General features: G+C 48.1%; 1 protein-coding gene across 4 annotated transcripts in view; it reads right to left on the reverse strand.

The window, feature by feature from the left end:
* The window catches only part of LOC119391006 (protein RER1), a 111,645-nt gene extending 93,889 nt beyond the window's left edge, over positions 1–17,756 (reverse strand). For all 4 annotated transcript variants that reach the window (XM_049415017.1, XM_037658712.1, XM_037658714.1 and 1 more), the window contains exons 1-3: positions 17,647–17,756; positions 17,032–17,359; positions 13,186–13,393 (exon numbers count right to left, since the gene is read on the reverse strand). In XM_049415017.1, coding sequence (XP_049270974.1) covers positions 13,186–13,393; positions 17,032–17,359; positions 17,647–17,741 — 631 coding nt within the window. In that variant the 5' untranslated portion in view covers positions 17,742–17,756. The remainder of the gene's footprint in view (positions 1–13,185; positions 13,394–17,031; positions 17,360–17,646) is intronic.
* Between the last annotated feature and the right edge of the window lie 2,765 nt (positions 17,757–20,521).

Raw genomic sequence — 20,521 nt, forward strand, 5'->3', positions numbered from 1 at the left:
CGAGCTCCTTGAGCGGCGCTTCAACCACCATGGGAATGATGGGAAGTACAGGCTTCGGATTTGCTTCGGATGGATTAGGTTCTTGAGATTCGCGACGCTTGTTTGCCGAGTGTAAAACAAAGCGGTATGAACATATTTACAATTAATACTTGCTTCATTCTTTTGTACGTAAAACTTATTACAAGAAGTATGCGTGACCGTGAGAGGGAACTGAAACCTCGACAAATTCAACCACCAGGGTATTCGTTGCTCTGCAATTGTGTTCCAGATTTGGCATCATAAAATAATGAATTATTCTTTTACAACACTTGAAAACAAACACGCTTGTTTTTCCCTCGAAAGTACGCATTATCCATTTATGGAAATAACAGCACTCTAATGAGTAAGAAACACTTAACTTATCGTCCGCTGCGATGCCAGGTGCGTCTGTCCAAGTGGCCTGCCTCCAACGCATCTCTCGTTTTGTTGTGAAGTCGAGTCAGAGGAGCGTGATGGTGCATCTACTTAGCTTCGCCGTCGTTTTGCAGTCGATTTGAAAGAGTTTTGACAAGTAGTGCTCACCACAAAGCGTGAACTCTATCCAACTTCCTGCACTGGCATGGGACGCTACATCTATGCGCAGCGGTGAGTGCACGACGCTTTGTTAAAACTGTCGAATACAACCTATAAAGCTGCAACAGGGCAGCAAACCAAGAAACCTAGCGGTCTTCAGCCTCTTTGAGCAACAAAAGCACTCCTTGAGTGCTTTGCAACGCACCCCACTGCCCACGCCTCGCAAAGAACGAAACTGAAACTGTAGAAAAAGATTCGTAGACAGTTCGCTAGTTAACGAAATCCAATCCGAAGCCTGTACTTCCCATCATTCCCATGGTGGTTGAACGATCGCAGTGCCAGTTTCCTCTCTAGGTTATTGTATGAAACTCTATGCACATACCTAAATGGAGCACCACTTGCTGCCTCCGCTTGTGACAGAGCCATGCAACATAGCCGAGTTTTCAAACTGAACTGGTTCTAGAAACGCAGACCATCTGTGCCGTCGGGACTAATGAAGAAACGCAGGATGTCGATGATGGGGCAAAACGCAGCGATTATTTGCCAGGTAGAAGGCAGCCGACTTCAATCTGAAGTAGCTCACGAGTTTTCTTGAGAGTTGCTCAGGAGGATCAGCTAAGACAAAAAGCAGAGACACTCGCTCTGAGCATAGGTATTACTGGCTGCAAATTCAGTGATGACTGGCTGTGTAACTTCAAGGAAAGGTATGACCTGGCTTTCAAACGAATGTGTGGTGAGTGTGGTTCGGTTGACCAAATGCCTGTGATGAACTAGTGTGCTAACAAGCTGTGTGCAATGCTGCCCCAGTACAGACCAGACAGCATCTGTAGCTGTGATGAGATTGTTCTGCAAAATGTTGCTGATCTGGTGAACCCTGCCACAGCATAAGGAGCATCTGAGAGTTGTTGTTATAGGTAACACCCGAGATGCTTTCAAGGGGTCAAGTCACTCCCTAGCTGGTACAAAACAAATTCAAAGGCACGGATAATGCAAGACCTCTTTAAAAAGTGCATTGAGAAGCTTGACCAGAAAATAGTTACGTCACCATAGAGTGCAGATATCGCGCGTGTGACCTCAATTACACCATGAGTGTAGGTGGTGTTCTACAAATGTAAAGGCTTTGTGAAGCGGACTTTCGCCTCTGCCACCAGAAGGCGGACTTGCAAGCTTGGCAGGCTTACTTATGCATGACAGCTGCCGCAGCTGTTCTCCCAACCACGAAACCAAATTTCGTTTCACATGTGCTGCCTTTGGTTGAGTTCAGGAGTGCGATCTCTTGTGCTGTCTAGGACAAGCTTTCTGCGACGGCATGCCAAGTTGCCAACCTGCAGCACGGCCGAGCACTAACCATCTCATATGCAGAAGCCGTGGAGGTGCAGTTTGGCGCTGAGTCAACAAAACACTTTGCAGTGGTCACATTCTGAAGGGGGTCAACTCACATCGTCAATGAAAACGAGGGTATGCTTGTGCAACACTCGAGTGGTGGTTCGCGGTCACCACTGCTTTCGACGTTGCGCCTGGGAAATCGAAGGCATGCGGAACTTTGCTTACCATTCCATGGAGAAGTCAGGCACATAAACGAGGAGCTCTGATAAGTTAGTTAGCAACTTTCTACTACAGTGCTTTCTTTTTGTGCTCGTTTTATCGGCATCGCAAGGTCGCGTACGTTAGGCTTTCGAAATTTGCAATATAGTCGAAACCCGCGATAACGAAATCGAAATCCCGAGGGAACGAAATTCTCACCGCAACGAAATATTTTCACAGCACCGGCGAACGCCTATAGAAGTGAATGCATTTCGTAACTCGCGACTACGAAAGATATTCATGCCGCTGTCCCTGAATAACGAAATTTTTGAAACACGAGTGCGCAAATAATCTAATCTCGCAACATTAACTACAATCAAAAACTGCTGAAATGCATTCATGCTACACTTAACTGCGCAAACATATCGCTGCAGCGCACTTGAGAAGCAGCCGCCATCATTGTTTACAAAAGAAAACATAAAGCTTACGACAATGATGATGATGATGGCGTGCCGAAACACCTGCTCGTTATCGCGGACTACGTAGCCAAATTAATATTCCTCATGGAGTTTCGTTCGTCGGCTTGGCTCTGTGCTTGGCTTTGTCGTCTTTGTGCGCACATGGTCGCGTGTGTGGAGCCATTTGTGGAGCGTTTGCTTGGTCGCTTGGTGCAACGTGAACTGTGTGTTGCGATTGCCTCGTCCGATTTTGCTGCCTGCGAAGACGCCGCCACCAACAAAAAAGCGGAAGTTCATCACGCTGGAAGATAAGGCTGCAATCATCATTCAGGTGGAAAAGGGCAGGAAAAAAATGGACATCGCTGAAGAATTTGGCGTTGCGTGCAGCTTGCTGTCCACGATTCTGCGCTGATCCAGCGGAGTCGGAAGAAGGTTCGCCTGTAGGCGCACTTGATGACGGTACTGGTGACAGCGCAGTGCCACCGTCACTGACCAGTGCATGGGGCGAACTTTGCACCGTGGCAAACGAGATTCCCGATCGAGAGGCATGAAATTGCTGTATGGTAAGGCCCGCCAATGCAAACTTACTGACTTTTGGAAATAAAATGTGTTTTTTGTAAACTCCATGTCTTTTCTGCCGCATTCTCGTGCCAACGAAATTCCCGCAAGAGCGAAATTTTGTGCTTTCCCCACCGATTTCGTTATTGCGGGTTTCAACTGTATTAAGCGAATGTGGATTTGCATCACAGCCGCACGACTCGATTCTCGGAATGGCATGACTGCCTGTTTGTCACACCTTGCACATGTGCAGCCATTTGCTCCTCCGGCAACTTACGTTACAAGTGGTCTATGCTGTAACAGGTAGTCTAACCACCAGAGCACAGGCGTGCACGTTTTCCTTGATCTACGTGTGGTTACACCACTGTAGCGTAATGTGTGCTTGTGAGGATGGAAGGATAGATGTCGCTTACAATTGTAGGATGCATGCTTGGGCATTTCGACTAGATTTCGTTTTTGAAATATGAAAACGTTTGGTGCAGCTTTGGTGCAGAATAGCGAAAATGCAGCAGGATTTGTCTTTTGGAGGCGCTTGGTGCAATCGGCGCAGCTATCACATCGCTGCAGTGATGCAGGACGTAATCCGCGACTGCTTTTGCCATGCAGGATTTGTTATTGACACTGACAGGACCCCCATGGTTGAAATTCCGCCAGTGGACATTATGGACGACCTCCATGTTAGTGCGGTCAATGCGGGAGCGGTTACGTTTGAGGAGTTTGTCAACTTGGACAGTGCCACCCTGCTCTGTGATGAATTATAGACGATGAGGAGATTGCCTGTCAGGTTCTCAAGCCAGCACAGGTGGGCAGCGACTACACTGCAGCCATCAAATGTGTACAGACCGTTACAGTGCTACTGTCGATCTACAACGATGGCCAGACTTGGTTGCGCTCAAGCATGCATGAGTGCAGATTGACCAGTTTTTCCAGCCAATACAGGTGCTTTTCTTCTAGTGAATCCTTTTTTCACACTCATACATTTTGGCGGTTTTTGCAGAGTCTGAATAAACAGTTGCGTTACCCCAGGACACAGGCCACGCCAGAAGGTATGGGAACCTTCACAATCGTTTGAGAAACTTCTGATAAGATTGCGCACACGGCGCAAGCAGTTGAGTCTATTCTGGAACTAAGGATAACACTGGAATGTTTGATAAGGCACGCATAAAAGCCGACAATCAGATTATCAACACCTGATGACCGTGCTCAGTGCTACTGTTGCGTTGTGAGTATATTGCTTCTTTTGCTGAGCAAAGGTTCACCCAATAGAGTTCCACCTTTACCGGCCTGACTTGCTTCTTCACCATAACAACCATGTGACAATACGAAGAAACGCTGAAATCCATGACATGAGCTAAGAGCATGTGCAGAGATTAAGGGCCAACTCTGACGATTTTTTGACCATGCGAAAGTAATGGTGCTTCCATGTTCCCGAGACGCTCCTGTCATGGGCCCGACAGTAAAAACACTCGGCAAATTCGAAAGTCGAAAGTAACTTTTAAATAATCAAACAAGTACAACATTGAAACCGAAATCCAACCAAGCAGTACTGTGCTCATGTGACATAAAACATGGTAAAAACCACAAGTCGTGCAAGGCATGCTGGTCCCGCCAGTGCGGATTGTGAAAGCGGCGAGGAGCAGACGCTCAGTGGAAAGCTGAACATGCTGCACCATCTGTACCATGTCTGACTCACAGCGCCACGTGCACAAGCTCCTTGGAGCTGTCGAACAATGACGGCTACAATATGGACAGACTTAGAGGTCAACTAGGATTGCCATTCCTCTTCAATGAAGTAGCTGTTTACGTTATCCAGGACCACTTCCCTTGTTCCATCCCCAGATGGCACCACCTGTCCAGGCTGCCGCGATAGGATAAAATGCCCACACTACGAAGCTTGCGGACAAATAAGCTTCTTTAATACTGCTATGGAAAGAATGCAGAAGGGTAGCGGAGCTTAACATTTTCGTGATCACGGCAAAACCGATTGTTTTTGGCGCAAACTCCAAGCTGCTCTGAGGTACCTCCTGGTACGCAAACAGCAATAAGGCCAGATATTGGTCCCAATTCTTCGGGCTTTCTCGGCACATTCGGCAAATCGTCTGCTTCAGTGTTCCATTAAATCGCTCCACAAGTCCATTGGCCATGGGGTGGTAAAGGGTAGCCAGGAGTTGCTCGAAAGAGAGCGGCCGGCTCAGTTCCTTCATAACCCGTGACATGAATGAGGTTCCCCAGTCACTGATTATTTCTCTGGGAATCCCCACACGAGAGAACATCTGAAGGGCCTCGACGACCCTCTCTGTCTTAATGCTTGCCAGGGCGATGGCATCGGGGTAACGGGTCGTGTAATCAACCATGGTAAGGACGTATCGGTTTCTTTTTTCAGAAGTTGTGACAACAAACCGACAATGTGAATAGCAACTCGATGGAAAGGAGTCTCTACTATCGGCATGCTTCCAAGTGGCACGCGACCAACCAAGTGTTTCTGTACAGTCCTCTGGCGGGTGTCACAGAATTTTACAAAACGAGCGACGTTGGATTGTACACCAGGCCAATAAAATTCCTTGAACACTTGGTCAGCTGTCCTCTTGGTTCCCTGATGACCAGCCAGAATTCCCCCGTGTGCCATCTTCAAAACAAACTCGCGCAGTGGGGTGGGCACAACAAGCTATTCCATCTCTTTTTCGATGGCAGTTTACATCTCCTGAAGAGAATGCCCTTCACCAGAATGAACTCAATTTCGGCTGATCTTGTAATGACCTTGTTGCCGAGTGCCTCGAAGCAGCACCGAAGTGTAGGATAGTCTTTCTGCTTCACTTTTAGATCAGAGCGGTTTAGGTGCAAGTGACTGATTGGTGCCACGGACAATGGATCCGATGCCTGCGAATTGGTGCCTCATTGCTGCTTTTCTTGGCCGCGGCATTGCAGACACCATCCAACACCGAGTCCGGCTGCTGGTGGCGCCCAGCCACCTCGTTACTCTGGAGTGTGCTCTTTACCTCCAAAGAATCATGTGGCCTCTGCCGGTCAGGGTCAGGAGCAGTAGCATCTCTCGCGCCCTCAACCCTTGCCACAACCACATCATAATGCCATGCTGTCACTCTGCCGGCAAATAAAGAAGGAGCCGAGGCTTACTTCAGGCTCAGGCAGACACTTGACCGACCGGTCTAGTAATGACATGGCTCTTTCCAGTTAGTTTCTCTTCTGGCACCAATGATTGCCAAACTATTACCGAATTGCATCCAGTATCCCGTAGAACAGTTACGCCTTGTCCCTCAAGCACACCTTCAACCGTTGGCATTCTGTTCACTTGCGATTTAGCGTTGTTCTCATCGTTTGTCCCAAATGAAGTGCTACTGGGAGAGGTGCCCTCTGTCGCAGAAGCCCTCAAACAGAAGCCCTCAATGGTCATACTGCACGATGCTTGGCCACCTGGGCCCATGTCATAAGGACAGGTGTCCCCTTTGTGCCCACTCTAGCGATGTTTCGAGCACGCAAGCCCCTTTGAATTAGGTTTTTGACCAATAGTTGCAAAGAAAACAGGAAATCTTTCCCTTTGCATTTTGTCTGTCTGGTACTCTCGATTGTGCTGCAAACTTTCCCGGTTCCTTATCGTGTTTGCTTTTTCGAAGGTAGATTAGACCCTGTGCTTCGAGGTAATGGTCCGTGGTCTCCACAAGCTTGTCCAGGCCTCTGCAACACCTTTCTTTCAAAAAGACTGCCAGCTTCTCGTGACATCGCCAGAGAAACTGTTCCGAAATGATCATACCCCGGAGGTCCTCATAGGTGCGCTCAGTCTTCGCCATTTGCTGCCAGTGGTCGAAGTATCCGGCCAGACGAGCAGCGAACCGTTTCCCTGTTTCGGAGTTCTCAGCTCTGGAATTTCAGAACTTGGCTCTGTGCCCTTCCTCGGTGTATCGAAAACACTGTAGGAGGGCTCGCTTCAGCTTAGCGTAGTCTACTGCGTCATTTGCCGCCATTCGACTAACCATGCTCAGTGCCTTTCCAGTTAAGCACAAACTGAGAGATAATGCCCATTTATCAGCTGGCCATCCTTGATTATTGGCCACTCTCTCAAATCGTTGAATATACGCATCCAGCTCATCTCGTCCCTCGTTGAACGAGGGAATGAGCTTGTGTGGGCTTTGGTAACCCTGCACCGAACTAGAACTCTAAACAGTGCTAGCTGACGGTCAACTTTTTGGCTAGTTGGTAAAGCATGGTGTAACGGGAAACAGCGTAGTAAAAGACGACGACAAAAAAGCGCTTCGTGTGGTGTGATTTGTGTTCCTTCTTTGTCGTTGTCTTTTACTGCGCTAGCTGACAGATCACTAACAGCCGCAGGGGCTAACATTGCCTGCTGTTCACGTAACTTTAGCTTGAGCTCAGAACTGTCTTTTGTAAGCGAGCTCTAGCGATCTCTTCTGCCTCTTTAGCTGCAGCGAAATCAGCTGTCTCTTGCTTTCGCCCGCTCCTCATCTACCCAGGTCCTTAGGTCTGGGTCCGATACGCCTAATTCCTTGCCAAGATGCAATAATCTCTCGAGATCCGTCCTCAGCCGACACGCACCCACAAAGTGATGCTCTATGAGGAGAGCAAGTCCTGTCGTGAACGCCAGTTTTTGCTAGGTACTTTTGTTTCATGCCCGCAGGTGTACTAAACGAAAATACGGAGTTGGTGATGTCGACGTTTGACCTCGTGCCAAGCTACCGCTCTTGGCCCTGCAGTCATCTGACATCGGCCCGTTTTCTCCCTTCCAGAGCACCTTTGTTCCAGACTGTTTTGGCAGTCTGGCTGCTGCTTTGTGGGCCAGCATTTCGTGTCTTGTGGGGAAGCATTCCAGTCACTACAAAAGCTAAAGCGTGAGGCCCGTGCGCTCGTCACACTTGTCGTGCGCTCGTCAAACACACGTCACAAGGCGGCGAACACACTTTTCCCATGAGTGCTTGCGCGTTCGTCGGTGGTGCTGCTCATGTGCTTCAAAGAGGTCTACTAGTAATGGATAGGTTGAATGTCGAAGTGCACGCTGGCAACACGAAGGAACAGCCACAGTATGGTAGAAGGGAGGGATTATTTTAAGCTGACCGCCCAGCTGGACTGCACCCAGTGAACTCTCCAGGTCCCATTTTCCATTAAAAAGAAAAGACAACAACACCCACGCACAGTCCTAAGCAAGAAGCAAAGGACAACACTCCCTTTCGGCAATGTCACTAGCATATGCCCGCTCGAGACACAGCTTCCGCTTTTGATTCATCGCGACCTGGGCAGCGGCGTCCTATGGGATGGCCTTCCTCTTTTTTAAGAGGCTCGCTTCTCCTAAACCCGCTCTCCACGCATTGTTTCAGGGAATGCTGTCACAGCTTTCAACTTAGAGAACTACATTCAGTAGGAACAAAGAGCTCGAAAACATGGAGAGCTGCAGCTCACTCATACATTCTCAGACTGACTCTGTGGAACATTTATAACAAGGAACGCCGTTCCCTCGACCATTCCTTCATAAACATAAGGAGTTACCATCACGGTTCCACCGACCTTTAACAGAACAGTAGTGCTCCTCCATTCCTCCAAGAAGGAACTAGATCCTGGAACGGCATTCCTTGGAACACCATTCCGTACAACACTACCATGGACCCAGTATACGTTACAGAAGGAGTTTTCGTACGGTGAAGTTCACGCATGCGCTCTCTTCAGCTGGTATGGTATTACCGTTACTCTTTGTGCAGCAAACCGGCACTGCTAACTAAAACACTAATATCGAGACCATGGTTGCAACAAAGGTTGAGCGCTGACTGCGAGTGTTTAGTGACTGTTATGGTAATTATATAGGGAATCGTGTGCAGCAGCCCACAGCGCACCACCACTTGCCACCCACTGAACGCTCGCCCACAGTGAACTGAAATTCGCACGCCAAACACATGACTGTTGCCTTGTGCACAGCAGATGCTGCAGGGACACCTCGGTTTCGTCACTTTGCCATAAAGGACATGACACACACAATGTGGCCAATAATCGAAATCAAGAGTTAGACTCGTCTGGTCGGGAATGCACATGGTCAAAGGGAGACACCGACCAAACACAAAAGGAACTTTGAAATAAAACACGTTTCGGCTCCTGTAGGTGGCCCTGTTCCCAATTTACTTCGCTCCAAGATCGCTGGCGTCTTCATGCAGGAGGTCATTCACACACTGGCTCACTGTGCAGTCAACCACAAAAGTTTACGGACCACATGGTGAAGAGCCTCTTCGCGACGTATCCCCTATGTCAGCGGCGATCGATAGCAGCGCTATGCCAAAGGCGTATCCCTCCCTTCCTCGATGGCCTGCCTGTTTTCTCACTTGGCACAAATATTTTCCACCTTACTCATTTTACCCCGATGCACTCCTCGGCACCCGTGGCTATGTGCTTCTGTCTCGAGAGCAGTCTATCAGCGTAAATGTTATCAGTTGCAACCTTTCTCACAAGGTGATACCTACCCAACGGCACACCGTTGGCAGTGCAATATGATAGCTTTGATTCTGCTATCAAAGTAGAATTGTGACGGTCACAGCATAGAGAAGTGCTTTCTGTGAAAACAACCAACTACAGTAGAACCCCGCTGTTACGTTCCTCACTGCTGTGTTTTCCCGGCTATTACGTCGTTTTCCGCCGGTCCCGGCATAGCTCCCATAGGATACAATGTATTGGGAACCCCGCTGTTACGTCGTAACTGTCGGACCGTTCCCGTATGATACGTCGCGAAGTGCACTCGGAGCCGACCGAGTGACTACCAAAGAGAGCGGCCATGGTGCATTTTCACGCAGCTTGGCCTCGTTTGACCGTAATATTAGCCGCATGAGAGGCGCAAGCAGCAGAATCTTTCAATTGATGCAAACAAAAGCATGGCCTTCGAGATTCAAATTGCAAAGATGGCGCCTATGACGTAACTGCTCGCGAAAGCAAGGCCTTCGAGATTGGCATTTACTATTGACAAAAGCATAGCCTTTGAGATTTGTATTGCACAAACATGGCGTGTATGACGTAATTGCTTGCGAAAGCAAGGCCTTCGAGATTGGCATTCACTTCTGCCATCGCGTTGGCGCAGACTCATCATCATCGTTATTTGCGGAGAACGAGAGGAGTTCGAGCTAAGGTCCCTTTAGTTCGAGCTGGTTGGAGTTTGCATGGTCGCGCGTGCGGTTCGCGGTCGGACTCGCCGCGCCGGTCGTGATTGCGTGTGCTTAGTTCTTTCATGCCTACAGCTGTTGGTGTTAAAAAAATCACATACGTTGATTACATTTCTGTGGATGAGGCCGTCCTTAGCTCCGCGTTTCTATCCATCGACTAGATCGCGGCTGAGCGCGCCAATTTTCGTGCTGCTCGTAAGAATTGAAATAAAATTCTGTACCACTAAATATTTTGCCGTTTTTCCTGTTTTTCGTCTCTTACGTTTATTTCCTACGGTCCCTTCAAAAACGTATCAGCGGGGTTCTACAGTAACAACGTGCTGCATAACAGTAAAAAATTGATATACCAGTGAATAACAAGAGGAGCCGTTTCAGGCCCAGCGCTGTGGTCGACAGTAGGTGGCACATTGCCAGGTGGCGTGGACGGGCAGTTTGACACGCGCTCGCGTGGTCTGTAAACTTTTGTGGTTAACTGTAAAAGCCCCCAAAGGACGTCGGGATCTCAGGTGCCTGCATGAACGCGCCAGCAATCTTGGAGCAAAGACTGGCAGCAATTAAGCGATCCACTGCACTCGGTGCGGTTGCAGCCCCAGCAGACGCGCATTGCTCACAGATCTTATAAACATAACATCTTATACATACTATTCACTCACAGATAATTCCAGTATTGCCAAACTTGAGAGATTTCTGAAACCTTCTTCATGCATATCGTTGGGTCAGCTTGTGTCGGTTCACCATCAATAGCATTAACCAACAAGGAGATAAACCATCAGCTCTCCACATGTTATCAAGAGGATAGGACGCATGTGCATTCTCGAAAATCCCCCTTCTCTCCTCTGCTGTGAAAAACATTTGTGTTTGCACAAATAAACGCAATGTTGGCAGTCAGCGCTTAGTGCGTTTTCATTTTTCGCGCTGTTTCACAGTCGTGAAGCACTTGGCCGCTTGACTGCTGCTTGAATGCGAAGCTGGAGAAAGAAAAAACTAAGCACAACATGACTGAAGTCATAAAAGTGTCGGCCCAGCATGCAACGCTTTTATCAAGGAGGTATGCATATAAATGCAGATGACGCTACGGCAGCAAATGCGCAAAAGTATTCGGCCAACATATCAGAGGTAATATGTTTCGCTGGCAATGGAATTTCACAGTGTGTTCATTTAGCAAGGTGGGCTGCATGATGTAATACCCCTGTCACACAGGGCAACTTAAAGGGGTGGTGCCATCAAATTTCGAGGCTATAACAAGCCTGTTGTGGGTTTCCTCTGTATGCAAGGACATTCCACACGAAGGGTCGGACACAGCAAACGTTTAGAATATATTTTAATTCACTTCCAAAGTGTACCTAAATGCCCATTCTCCCGATCGAAACCCATCGCTAGCGCGCCGACACTGACGTAGATCTGTAGGATGGGCAACGAAAGTTGCAGTGACGTCACACCAAATCTGCAGTAGTAACCTGAGTGACCTCCGGACCTCCGCCACTTCCGCAACGTACGTACCGGCTGTAGTGAACTAGAATATATTCTAGTTCACTATAGTGCTACATCACTCGCCGAGTTTCGATCGCTTCCTGGCTAGTGCGTCACAGCCTTGTGTGGTCACGTGACCACGCCTCCTACACTTCTACGTCACTGCCCAACCTCGGCGCCCAGAAACCGAAACCGAAAGTTGTCTACATCAAAAGGCGATAATAAATTATTTAGCGAGAATACATGAATCTTGGTGCGTGCATCATGCTTCCTGGAGCTATAGGAAACGCTTACAGCAAAGAACGTGCAAGCCACAAATTTGGTGGCACCACCCCTTTAAGCGCACTTTGAGGGAGTACACTTAGCCGCTAGTGTCATTTGCCCACTGTCACACAGGAACGCTTAGTGACACTTGCTGCAAAGTACACTTGCCGGCAAGTGCATTCGCCAAACTCACTTCGCTGCGACGGAGTGTGTAGCCTCGGTAGCAGCGAATTGCAAATGAATACGCTAATGCAAAACGCGGCGATCATGGTATTTTTAAACATAAGTTCTCGTTATTAGGAATACTGCCATGTATTCAAACAAACCATACTACAACAAAAAACCTCGCTACTCTCGCCCTCGGGCAGTTTGCGGTCACGTCCGCTAGGGGGATGCGGGAGCACATGCCGTGCAATGGCTGCGTCCATCGCGTTGTTTACTTCCTTGCACATGTGTAGGTCAGTCATTCTTTAGTCAGTTGCGACGGCGTGTGCCACGGGTGCCACTTCCACGAAGACAACGTCGTCTGACGCAGAGACGCGGGTGCTCATACGCCTTTGGGAGGAGCAAATGAGAGCTGCCAAAACACGTTCCAAACGCCCGTCACCACTACGCTTCCCTTCTGCACCGGAGTCCGCCACTTTTGTTTTCAATTCGTCTTTGATATGACACTGTCTTGTCTCGGCTCGCGATGACCAGTGATGTTATGCGGTTGCAATATTTACTTCATTTGCGCGCAAAATTTATTGTAAATTATGTTCATGCCTATATACGCTATTAAACAGCGAGCATTGCCAAAAATAACAAATATATGTCGTGCTACTAAACCACCAACTGCCATCATTTGCAAAGCACACTTCTCTTTCTCGCGTAGCAGCGCGCCGCCAAAGTGACACTCTGTGAGCGTAAGTGCACTCGCTCAAAATGACACTAAATTTGCCAGTGTGACCGGGGTATAATGCTCTCTTCTAGTCTATCTTCCTTTGTGATGTGAAACGCATGTTAGGCCTATGCACTTCCTGCGCTCGCATGGCTTGGCCTCGAACCCTACTTCGGCTAGCTACTTTTCTCGTGATGGCCATTGCGATGCATGACTCGAACTGGTTTTGAATATGCTCAGTTTAGCTTTTCTTTTTTCCCTTGAAAATGGGTTGACGCAGTTTAATGGGAGACTGGTATTTGCAAGAGCAAGGACTGACCGTAGTCGTCGGTGCCAAGGGCTGGATCCACCTTCGGCGTGAGAAAGGCAATGAAGAGGTTGAGGTGGTAGATGCCCAGCGCATAAGTGATGATGTACCAGCCCTGCAGGTACAGGATGCGCCCCAGAAATGCCACCAGCAGCAGCAGTGCCCCCAGCCACCGTGCCAGCGTGTACGGTGTCCATACATCCAGCATCCGCTGGTACCTCTACAAACAAAAAAAAAGGTAGTCTCATCATTAGCTTGGCAAAAAGCTGTTTGCCTGCTGGCTCAACTGGCCTATCATCCAAGGCCCTCCCTCAAACTGCTAACTGCACAGCGCTCTTAACAAACCTCTTCCAGAATTTTCTCAGCAGCTCACATGCATTTATAAGCTTTGGAACAATGCCACACTGTACTGCAACTGGATCACTTGATAGTAGCATTCGTATGCTGAAAGTAGTTTGGATATTATCTCAGTTTTCTTCACGGTTCCAGAAAACTTATTTTTTTCAGTCTACGCCTTGAAAATTTCTAAAATAATCCAAATGACCATTGCCAAAGGAGTAGCCTTGGATGGCAGCCTTTCTCTGATGTCTTTGGATCTCAAATTATCACGGTCCATTCCCTTCCACACAGAATAGGCTTCAAGGAGGCGGAGATATTTCACAGGAATGTTACCACTCTTGAAATACTCTCCTTGATCTGTTCATACTTACTGGAAGCATTCGGTTATGATGTAAAGGAGTGTGTGGCAGACATCAAAAAGTGGGCATTCTTGAGCTCTGTTTGGCCCTAGAATTGACGCTTTACATAGATGGGCAAGTGATGCTGAACGAGCAACAGAGGTAGTCCAGCCAATTAAAGATTTGGAGCAATTTCCGGAGCAGGAAAAAAGCTGCATTGGAGCAGACAAAATGCCATCACTTGGTGTAGTGGAGCAGGAAGTGCCTATTTTGGCGCATATTCCTATTATTGTGCAGGCAAGACAAAGGGCCGGACAGCGGTCATCAGTCCACAACGTACTAGATTTCCATTGTGGTGAATCATTAGTGGCAGGGCGAGCATGACACATACGGTATGTGCAAGTGTCAAAATGTCATTCCGAGCAGAAAAATTAATGTAACTTGAAACTAACAACTATTTTGAAAAACCTGGTGTCGTTGCAAATGAGAATAACCTGCTGTTTCTTATTGCTTACGTGCACTGTACATTCTGTCACCAGCCAAACTCATTCTGGCTGATGCCTCATTGCACCCAATAATTATGAACTATTAGGTGTGAAAATAATCACAATACATGTACATACCATGCGGGTAAATGCCAGTAATGAACGCAGACTATAGACAATGTAACGGCACTATCAAAAGGCTTCACTGCAATACACACTGTTGCTATGAAGCATAGTCGGATATGCTTATATGGTGGTTTGGGGCCGTCCATGGCGAAAGAGCTATCAAGGGCTAGGGTCGGTGCTGGATGGAGCCATTGGCAAAGTGGGGATTGGCTGCCACTTTTTTTTTGTGGCACTGAGTTCTTGTTGTCACAAGACCCTTGCTGCCATTGCCATAGTATGACTCCCAGAGCAGCGCACAGGCAGCACGAGGGTCGGTGAAAAAGGGCACCCTAGAACAGACGAGCTGACGAATGACGAGGCCTGGTGAGGAATGCATAATAATAATAAATATTAGGGTTTAAAATCCCAAAACCACGATATGATTATGAGGGACACTGTAGTGGAGGGCCATGGAAATATCAACCACCTGGGGTTCCTTAGCGTGCACCTCAATCTAAGTACACAAGCCTCAAGCATTTTCGCCTCCATCAAAAATGCGGCCACCGTGGCCAGGATTCGATCCCGCGACCTTCGGGTCAGCAGTCGAGTGCCATAACCACTAGACCACCGTGGCGGGGCGATTGCAAGCTTCAAAAGGTATCGTAGCACTAGCAGACGTGGACGAGAAAGACACAATGAGAGGAGCACTAACTTGCACGCAAGCTCTTTTTGCTGATTGATATTGAATCCTTAAAGGGTGCATCCAGGCGCTATTTGTGGCTCATAGCATGCCTACGTATGCATGGCTCAGCCTCAGCTACAGTGTCTAGAACAGTTTCTACGCACATTCGTTTCCTGCCACAATGTCACTTTGTAATCAAAGCACACGGCGACGCACAAAAGCACTTGTCAGCGCGCAAGCAGGAGCATTTCATGTAGTCCCCGAAATACACAGGTATTCAGGCTTAGCGTAATGACTGCAATGCTGAACACTGTGCACCGCAATTAACATGCGAATGTTCATTTGAATTATCAAGTAAGCTTTCGCATACCAAAACCTTCATTTGCGCAGCAATGTCGTTTAATGTGGTAGCCGTACAGCTGGCGTGCTTCAGTGGAAGCGCATCGGTTGGAAACAAGAAGAGAGGAGGGTACCACGGCAATCACAAAAAATCTGTGTGCTTAGACATTTAAGGTAAAAAAAAAGGTGCTCTACTGGTGTGCACGCAAACGGAACTGTAAACCTTGGCATAACTACAATGGCGCAGTAAAGCTCAAACAGAATTTTAGCAAAATGGCGCAGCTGGACCACAAATGAAGTGAGGTATCATTTTCGAAATAGGTGATGGCTCTTGGCATTTTGATGCCGCTTTTGGAGCAGGAAAAATTTTCATTCGGAGCACAGAGAAGTGCAAGAAATGCCGCAAAAACAAGCGCCGTCTTCCAACTGATGTTAGAAAAGACAAAAGAAACAACACAATATGCGGGCACAAAATAGTGACAAAATTGAATGGTCATCTCGCAGAGGATATGAATTTGTACAGATCCATAATGAAACTTCAGCACACAGAAAGGGAAAAAGTTCCAACAAATGGTAGCTTTATTCTAAAGGCAGCCCACGCATGCGCAAGTAGTCAGCATACAAACATGCTGAGCCATGCTCTGCTACCTTGAGAATGATCAAGTACATTTTAACTACTTCTCGTTTGGTCTGCTAAGCTTCTCGGGTTAGAGGCTCTTCACTAGTTTATGATCACCACATTCTTTACTTTGCCTATCGGGTATTTGTACTACACAATAACTGGGTGTATTGATAACATAAAATCAGTTACATTTTTATTAAACCATTAGGGCTTTGCCACGACGACTCACGATTCCTGAAGGTGTTCATTATACGGAGTTAATTTCGTTTCATAATTACACACCTCTCTTCCATTATTCCTAGAGCACAGTCAATGATTGCGTCTTTCGATTTTTCTTTCCTACTTTCGCATCCAAGTTGCACTGCATGCAGCTTGTGCATTGCTAACTCGACTTTCTTATAGAATCGTTCTTCTAATTCGTTGTCATGGCTGGACGTGGAGACGCAACTCTGGACTACTCTCATTTAAGATAGCCTGTTTAACAAGCGTTGATAGTTGGGCGATTGTACGGGACCAGTTTGCTAGAAGGTGGTGGCCTGTTTCATTTTACCACGATACTCGCTACCCATTCATTGATACTAGAGGATTATTCAATGTGCTACAGATCATATTTGGGAAACTCCCAAAACATACTACCCTTCCTTTTCAGGGAGCCCTCCGTAGCAGAGGATGTGCCCGTTGTTCAGCAACGTGCGAGCTTCCCCAGCAGTTCTAACCAATGATCACGTAGGTTGCTCATCGTACTGCCATCCCATGGATGGATAGATTCCCCGCCAGTTTTTGGATGTCACGGCTTCGCACGGGCAACCCAGTCGTCACGTACAGCGTTACGACCGTAGCATTTCAGACTCTCCTAGTTAAGCGCAATTTTTCTTTTTTAGCACAGCAGGCTTCCCACTGGTGGAGCACATGGCCATGAGGCCTTGATAGCGACTTGTAGGCACCCACCTGACCGGCGCGTTTGAAGAACATGGCCACAGAGGACGGCTGGGCAACGTCGCCCCCTTCCATCATCATCGTCTGGGGGGACTGCGCAGGGAGGGATTCACCGACACTGTTCGCTGCGGCGTAACCCACCTGCAGAGCCTGGCAGCTGCGAAATATCTCAGCACGGTCGATCGTCCAGTTATTCAACCCATACGCCACGTAGCGAAAACAGCCGCGGCACAACCTTCCGGTCGTCGCTGATGAACTGCTGCTGCTGCTCCACACCTCGGCTGCCCACAAATCGACATCAACAGCTCCCACTTGTTCACCGTTGCGTACCAAAAGAGACCTGTTCCCACAACGCTACTTCGTTATTTAGGAAGGCAATAAAGTTAACTTGGTCACATTAGTTTGTCTCCAATAAATACTGCCTTTTTTTTTTTTGAGGCCACAATTGGAGACAAAATTTTCAACTCTGGCAACAACAAAATACACTGGAGTAAGTTTAGAACAAAGTCAATCCAGTGGGAAGAAATCGCGCATGTTTCGCAGTCGCTACTCGTACAGTCTCCGCATCTTCGATCAAAGTGCCTCAGCAGAATGGCTTCGCCGAGGTACCTTCTAAGGTTCGCTTACCTCGGCACCAGATACAGGCAAGTGGATGTCAACACTTTGTTTGCTTGTGTGCGTGGATCCGAACTTGTACCAATTTCTTTTTCATTTTGGTACATTCGACTGGGCGCCGCCACTCTGACTTAGAGTTACTGTATATGCTACCTTCAGGTAAGGTAGCATATACAGTAACTCTACTCTGACTCAGATTGCTACGACACCTGGCCCGTATTCTCAAACGATCGCAAAAGGCGATAGTAGAGTGACCTAGAAGAGGGGGAGTGTCCAAAGCCGCCGGTTCCCGCGTGGGCCTTTTGCGGTGAACTCCCGCGCCGCGCCACTGCTGCGCCGGACCCGTGGGCTTTCCGCGCTCGCGAAGCGCGCGGAAAGCGAGGGGCGTCTGCTACGCGCTGTAGTTTTTTGCGCCGAGTTTCCACACAGGGCGCTTGAAGTCTACTTAACTTTTATAATGCGGTGTGGAATGGAGCTTATTCATCTTTACGCGTTGTGTTAATGCTGGGGAAACAACGGAATGCAAAAAATTGTGTCAAGCGGCATCAGCGTGGCCTAGTTCCGGTCACAGAGTTCGAGAACGTTGGTGCGTGCGTAAAAACGCGCAAAACAAACACGCACAAGCAAAGAACGAAAAAAAAAATCTTATTCCCATGAGCAATCGGGCAATAGCATCACGCATGCAAGAATTAAGAGTAATAAAAAAAAGTAAATTACACGCGCAGTCTGCTGAAATACTTAGGCGCAGTGACGGCTTCACACTACGAGCTTTTTACTCATGGTCGCCATTGGTTTGCTACCTATATGCACACCGCTTTATTCGACAATTCATTAGTCTCCACTAGAATTCTATTATGGACAGAGCACACCGGGAAGACGTAAGGGAAACAAAAGAAAGAGTGGAGACGGCCATATGACCGCAATGCTGTTGGCTTATTTTTGCTTCTGAGGAAGCGTACAGGTGCCCCAAAAGTAAAACGGAGCACGCGAGCTGTGGCCAAACGGGGCGAAACTGCATGCCAGCGCGCTCTATCAGAAGACGAGCTGCAGATAGCGAGAGTGCGTCGGATATGCCGCACGCTGGAGGGGAACGCTAACTGAGCCGACCAAACTCGGCATCAGCAATCGTCATGCTCTCTCCTCGCGATGTCGCCGGCGCCATCAAGTCTGGCGCGAAAGCCGCGCTCGCATAGCGCACAATGCTTTGCACTCGCCCACGAGGCTTCCCCAGTTTCCCTTTCCAATTACCTCCCGTCGCGCCGCAGGAGACAGGGAGGAGGTTGCAGGCGGTCGCCATACGTCTAGACTGAAAGTCATTGAAAGTCGCCGGTTCTGCGACGACCACGGACTGGTTACAGGCGCGTTTTGTTCATTTATGATCGATTGATTGATTTGGATGCAGTCGAGAGCACAGTAAATGAACACGATACTGATATTGCCATTGTGCTACCAAAACGTAAGCAAAATCCGGATGACGAAAAAGGAGGCGATGACAACTCAGGCACTTTCACTGTGAACGACATGTGGAGTAAATGTAGGTCGGCTAATCGAAGCCTTCAACAATATTCGCAATGATGATGATGATGTCTGTGGTCTTCCCCTTTATACCGGGGGGGCACCTTTTAGTGTCCTGACCGGAACGAGAAACAAATAAATTAAAAAAAAGAGAAAGAAAGAAAAATCACACCAGGTCCATGAACATCACAATTGTTCACTGTCTCCCTGACCACCACTGTAGAAGCCTTGCTTTTGTTATTGCTGTCGCTGCCAGGGGGTGCACGTTGGTATCGCGGCTAGAGTTACTGCATATGCTACCTTTAGGTACTTTAGGTAGCAGACATACTGACTCTAGAGGAAAAGCTGGGCCGCGCAAGAACGCTGACATCTTGGAACGTTGTCATTCTTGCCATCGCATATCAATCCTAAAGAAGCATCTGCACAATTAAAAACTTGCGGATATTGTTTTGTGTTTATTTTGAATACTTCTACGAAAGAATAGGACGGCTATTTATGCACTTTACTGCGCTCGGAAAGGAGCGTTTGCAGGCTCGTTAACTAGATGGCACCACCATATCAACACTCGCGAGTACGCGAGTGTGTGCTTGCGGCCGATTGCGCCGGTTTGCGCGTCGTGTTGAAGCCCCTGAAACTTCGTTCGCGTCGTGTATCTCGTAGTTGTCACAGTGTCTCGTTGCGTGCGTTTTCTGTCGCCGCATACCACTCGACTTCATGTGACAGCCCTTTTTTTTTTTTTTTCGAGCTGGAAACTTCAGTGCATCAGTGCAAACCAGGACGGACGGCAAAGAAGAGATGAGACAAGCCCTGAAAGTTATGTACGAACTAGTCACAACCGATTTTTTTAATACTTTTTAACGGCGATAAAGCTTCGTGGGCCGTGTAACTTTAGTTTCGATTGAAGCTTTCGGGAGGTGTCTCACTCACATTCGCCGCTGCATGCTGCAATCGACATTTTTCTGCTTTACGGCTCTCTGCGCTGAAGTACGGCAGCAATGAGCTGAAAAAGAACGTGGATACAGGTGTCTCGCCATTGCAAGTCGAATCAGCGCGCGACCACGGCCTACGGACTTTGCTTCGAGCTGCGAATCTCTCGAGTGACCTTTGTGCCAGCGAACGGAGAAACTTTGGTAGGGAGTGCCTAGTAAAAACATGCACAAACAGGTGGAAATTTTAACTGTTATCAACCGGACCAGCTGCACAGACAACCGTACACTAACACACGTCTTCACGCATCAAAACACAGCTGATGTTCTCTGAACAGCGCGTAGCTGGCTTAGGTTGGTAGATTAAAACTGATTACTACCGTCAAATATAGCGAGCGTCTCAGGGTCTGGCAACGCTGGCAACGATCGTTTTGTTCCATCATGGC

This window comes from Rhipicephalus sanguineus, chromosome 4, assembly GCF_013339695.2.
Source record: "Rhipicephalus sanguineus isolate Rsan-2018 chromosome 4, BIME_Rsan_1.4, whole genome shotgun sequence".
In the NCBI taxonomy this organism is placed as follows: domain Eukaryota; kingdom Metazoa; phylum Arthropoda; class Arachnida; order Ixodida; family Ixodidae; genus Rhipicephalus; species Rhipicephalus sanguineus.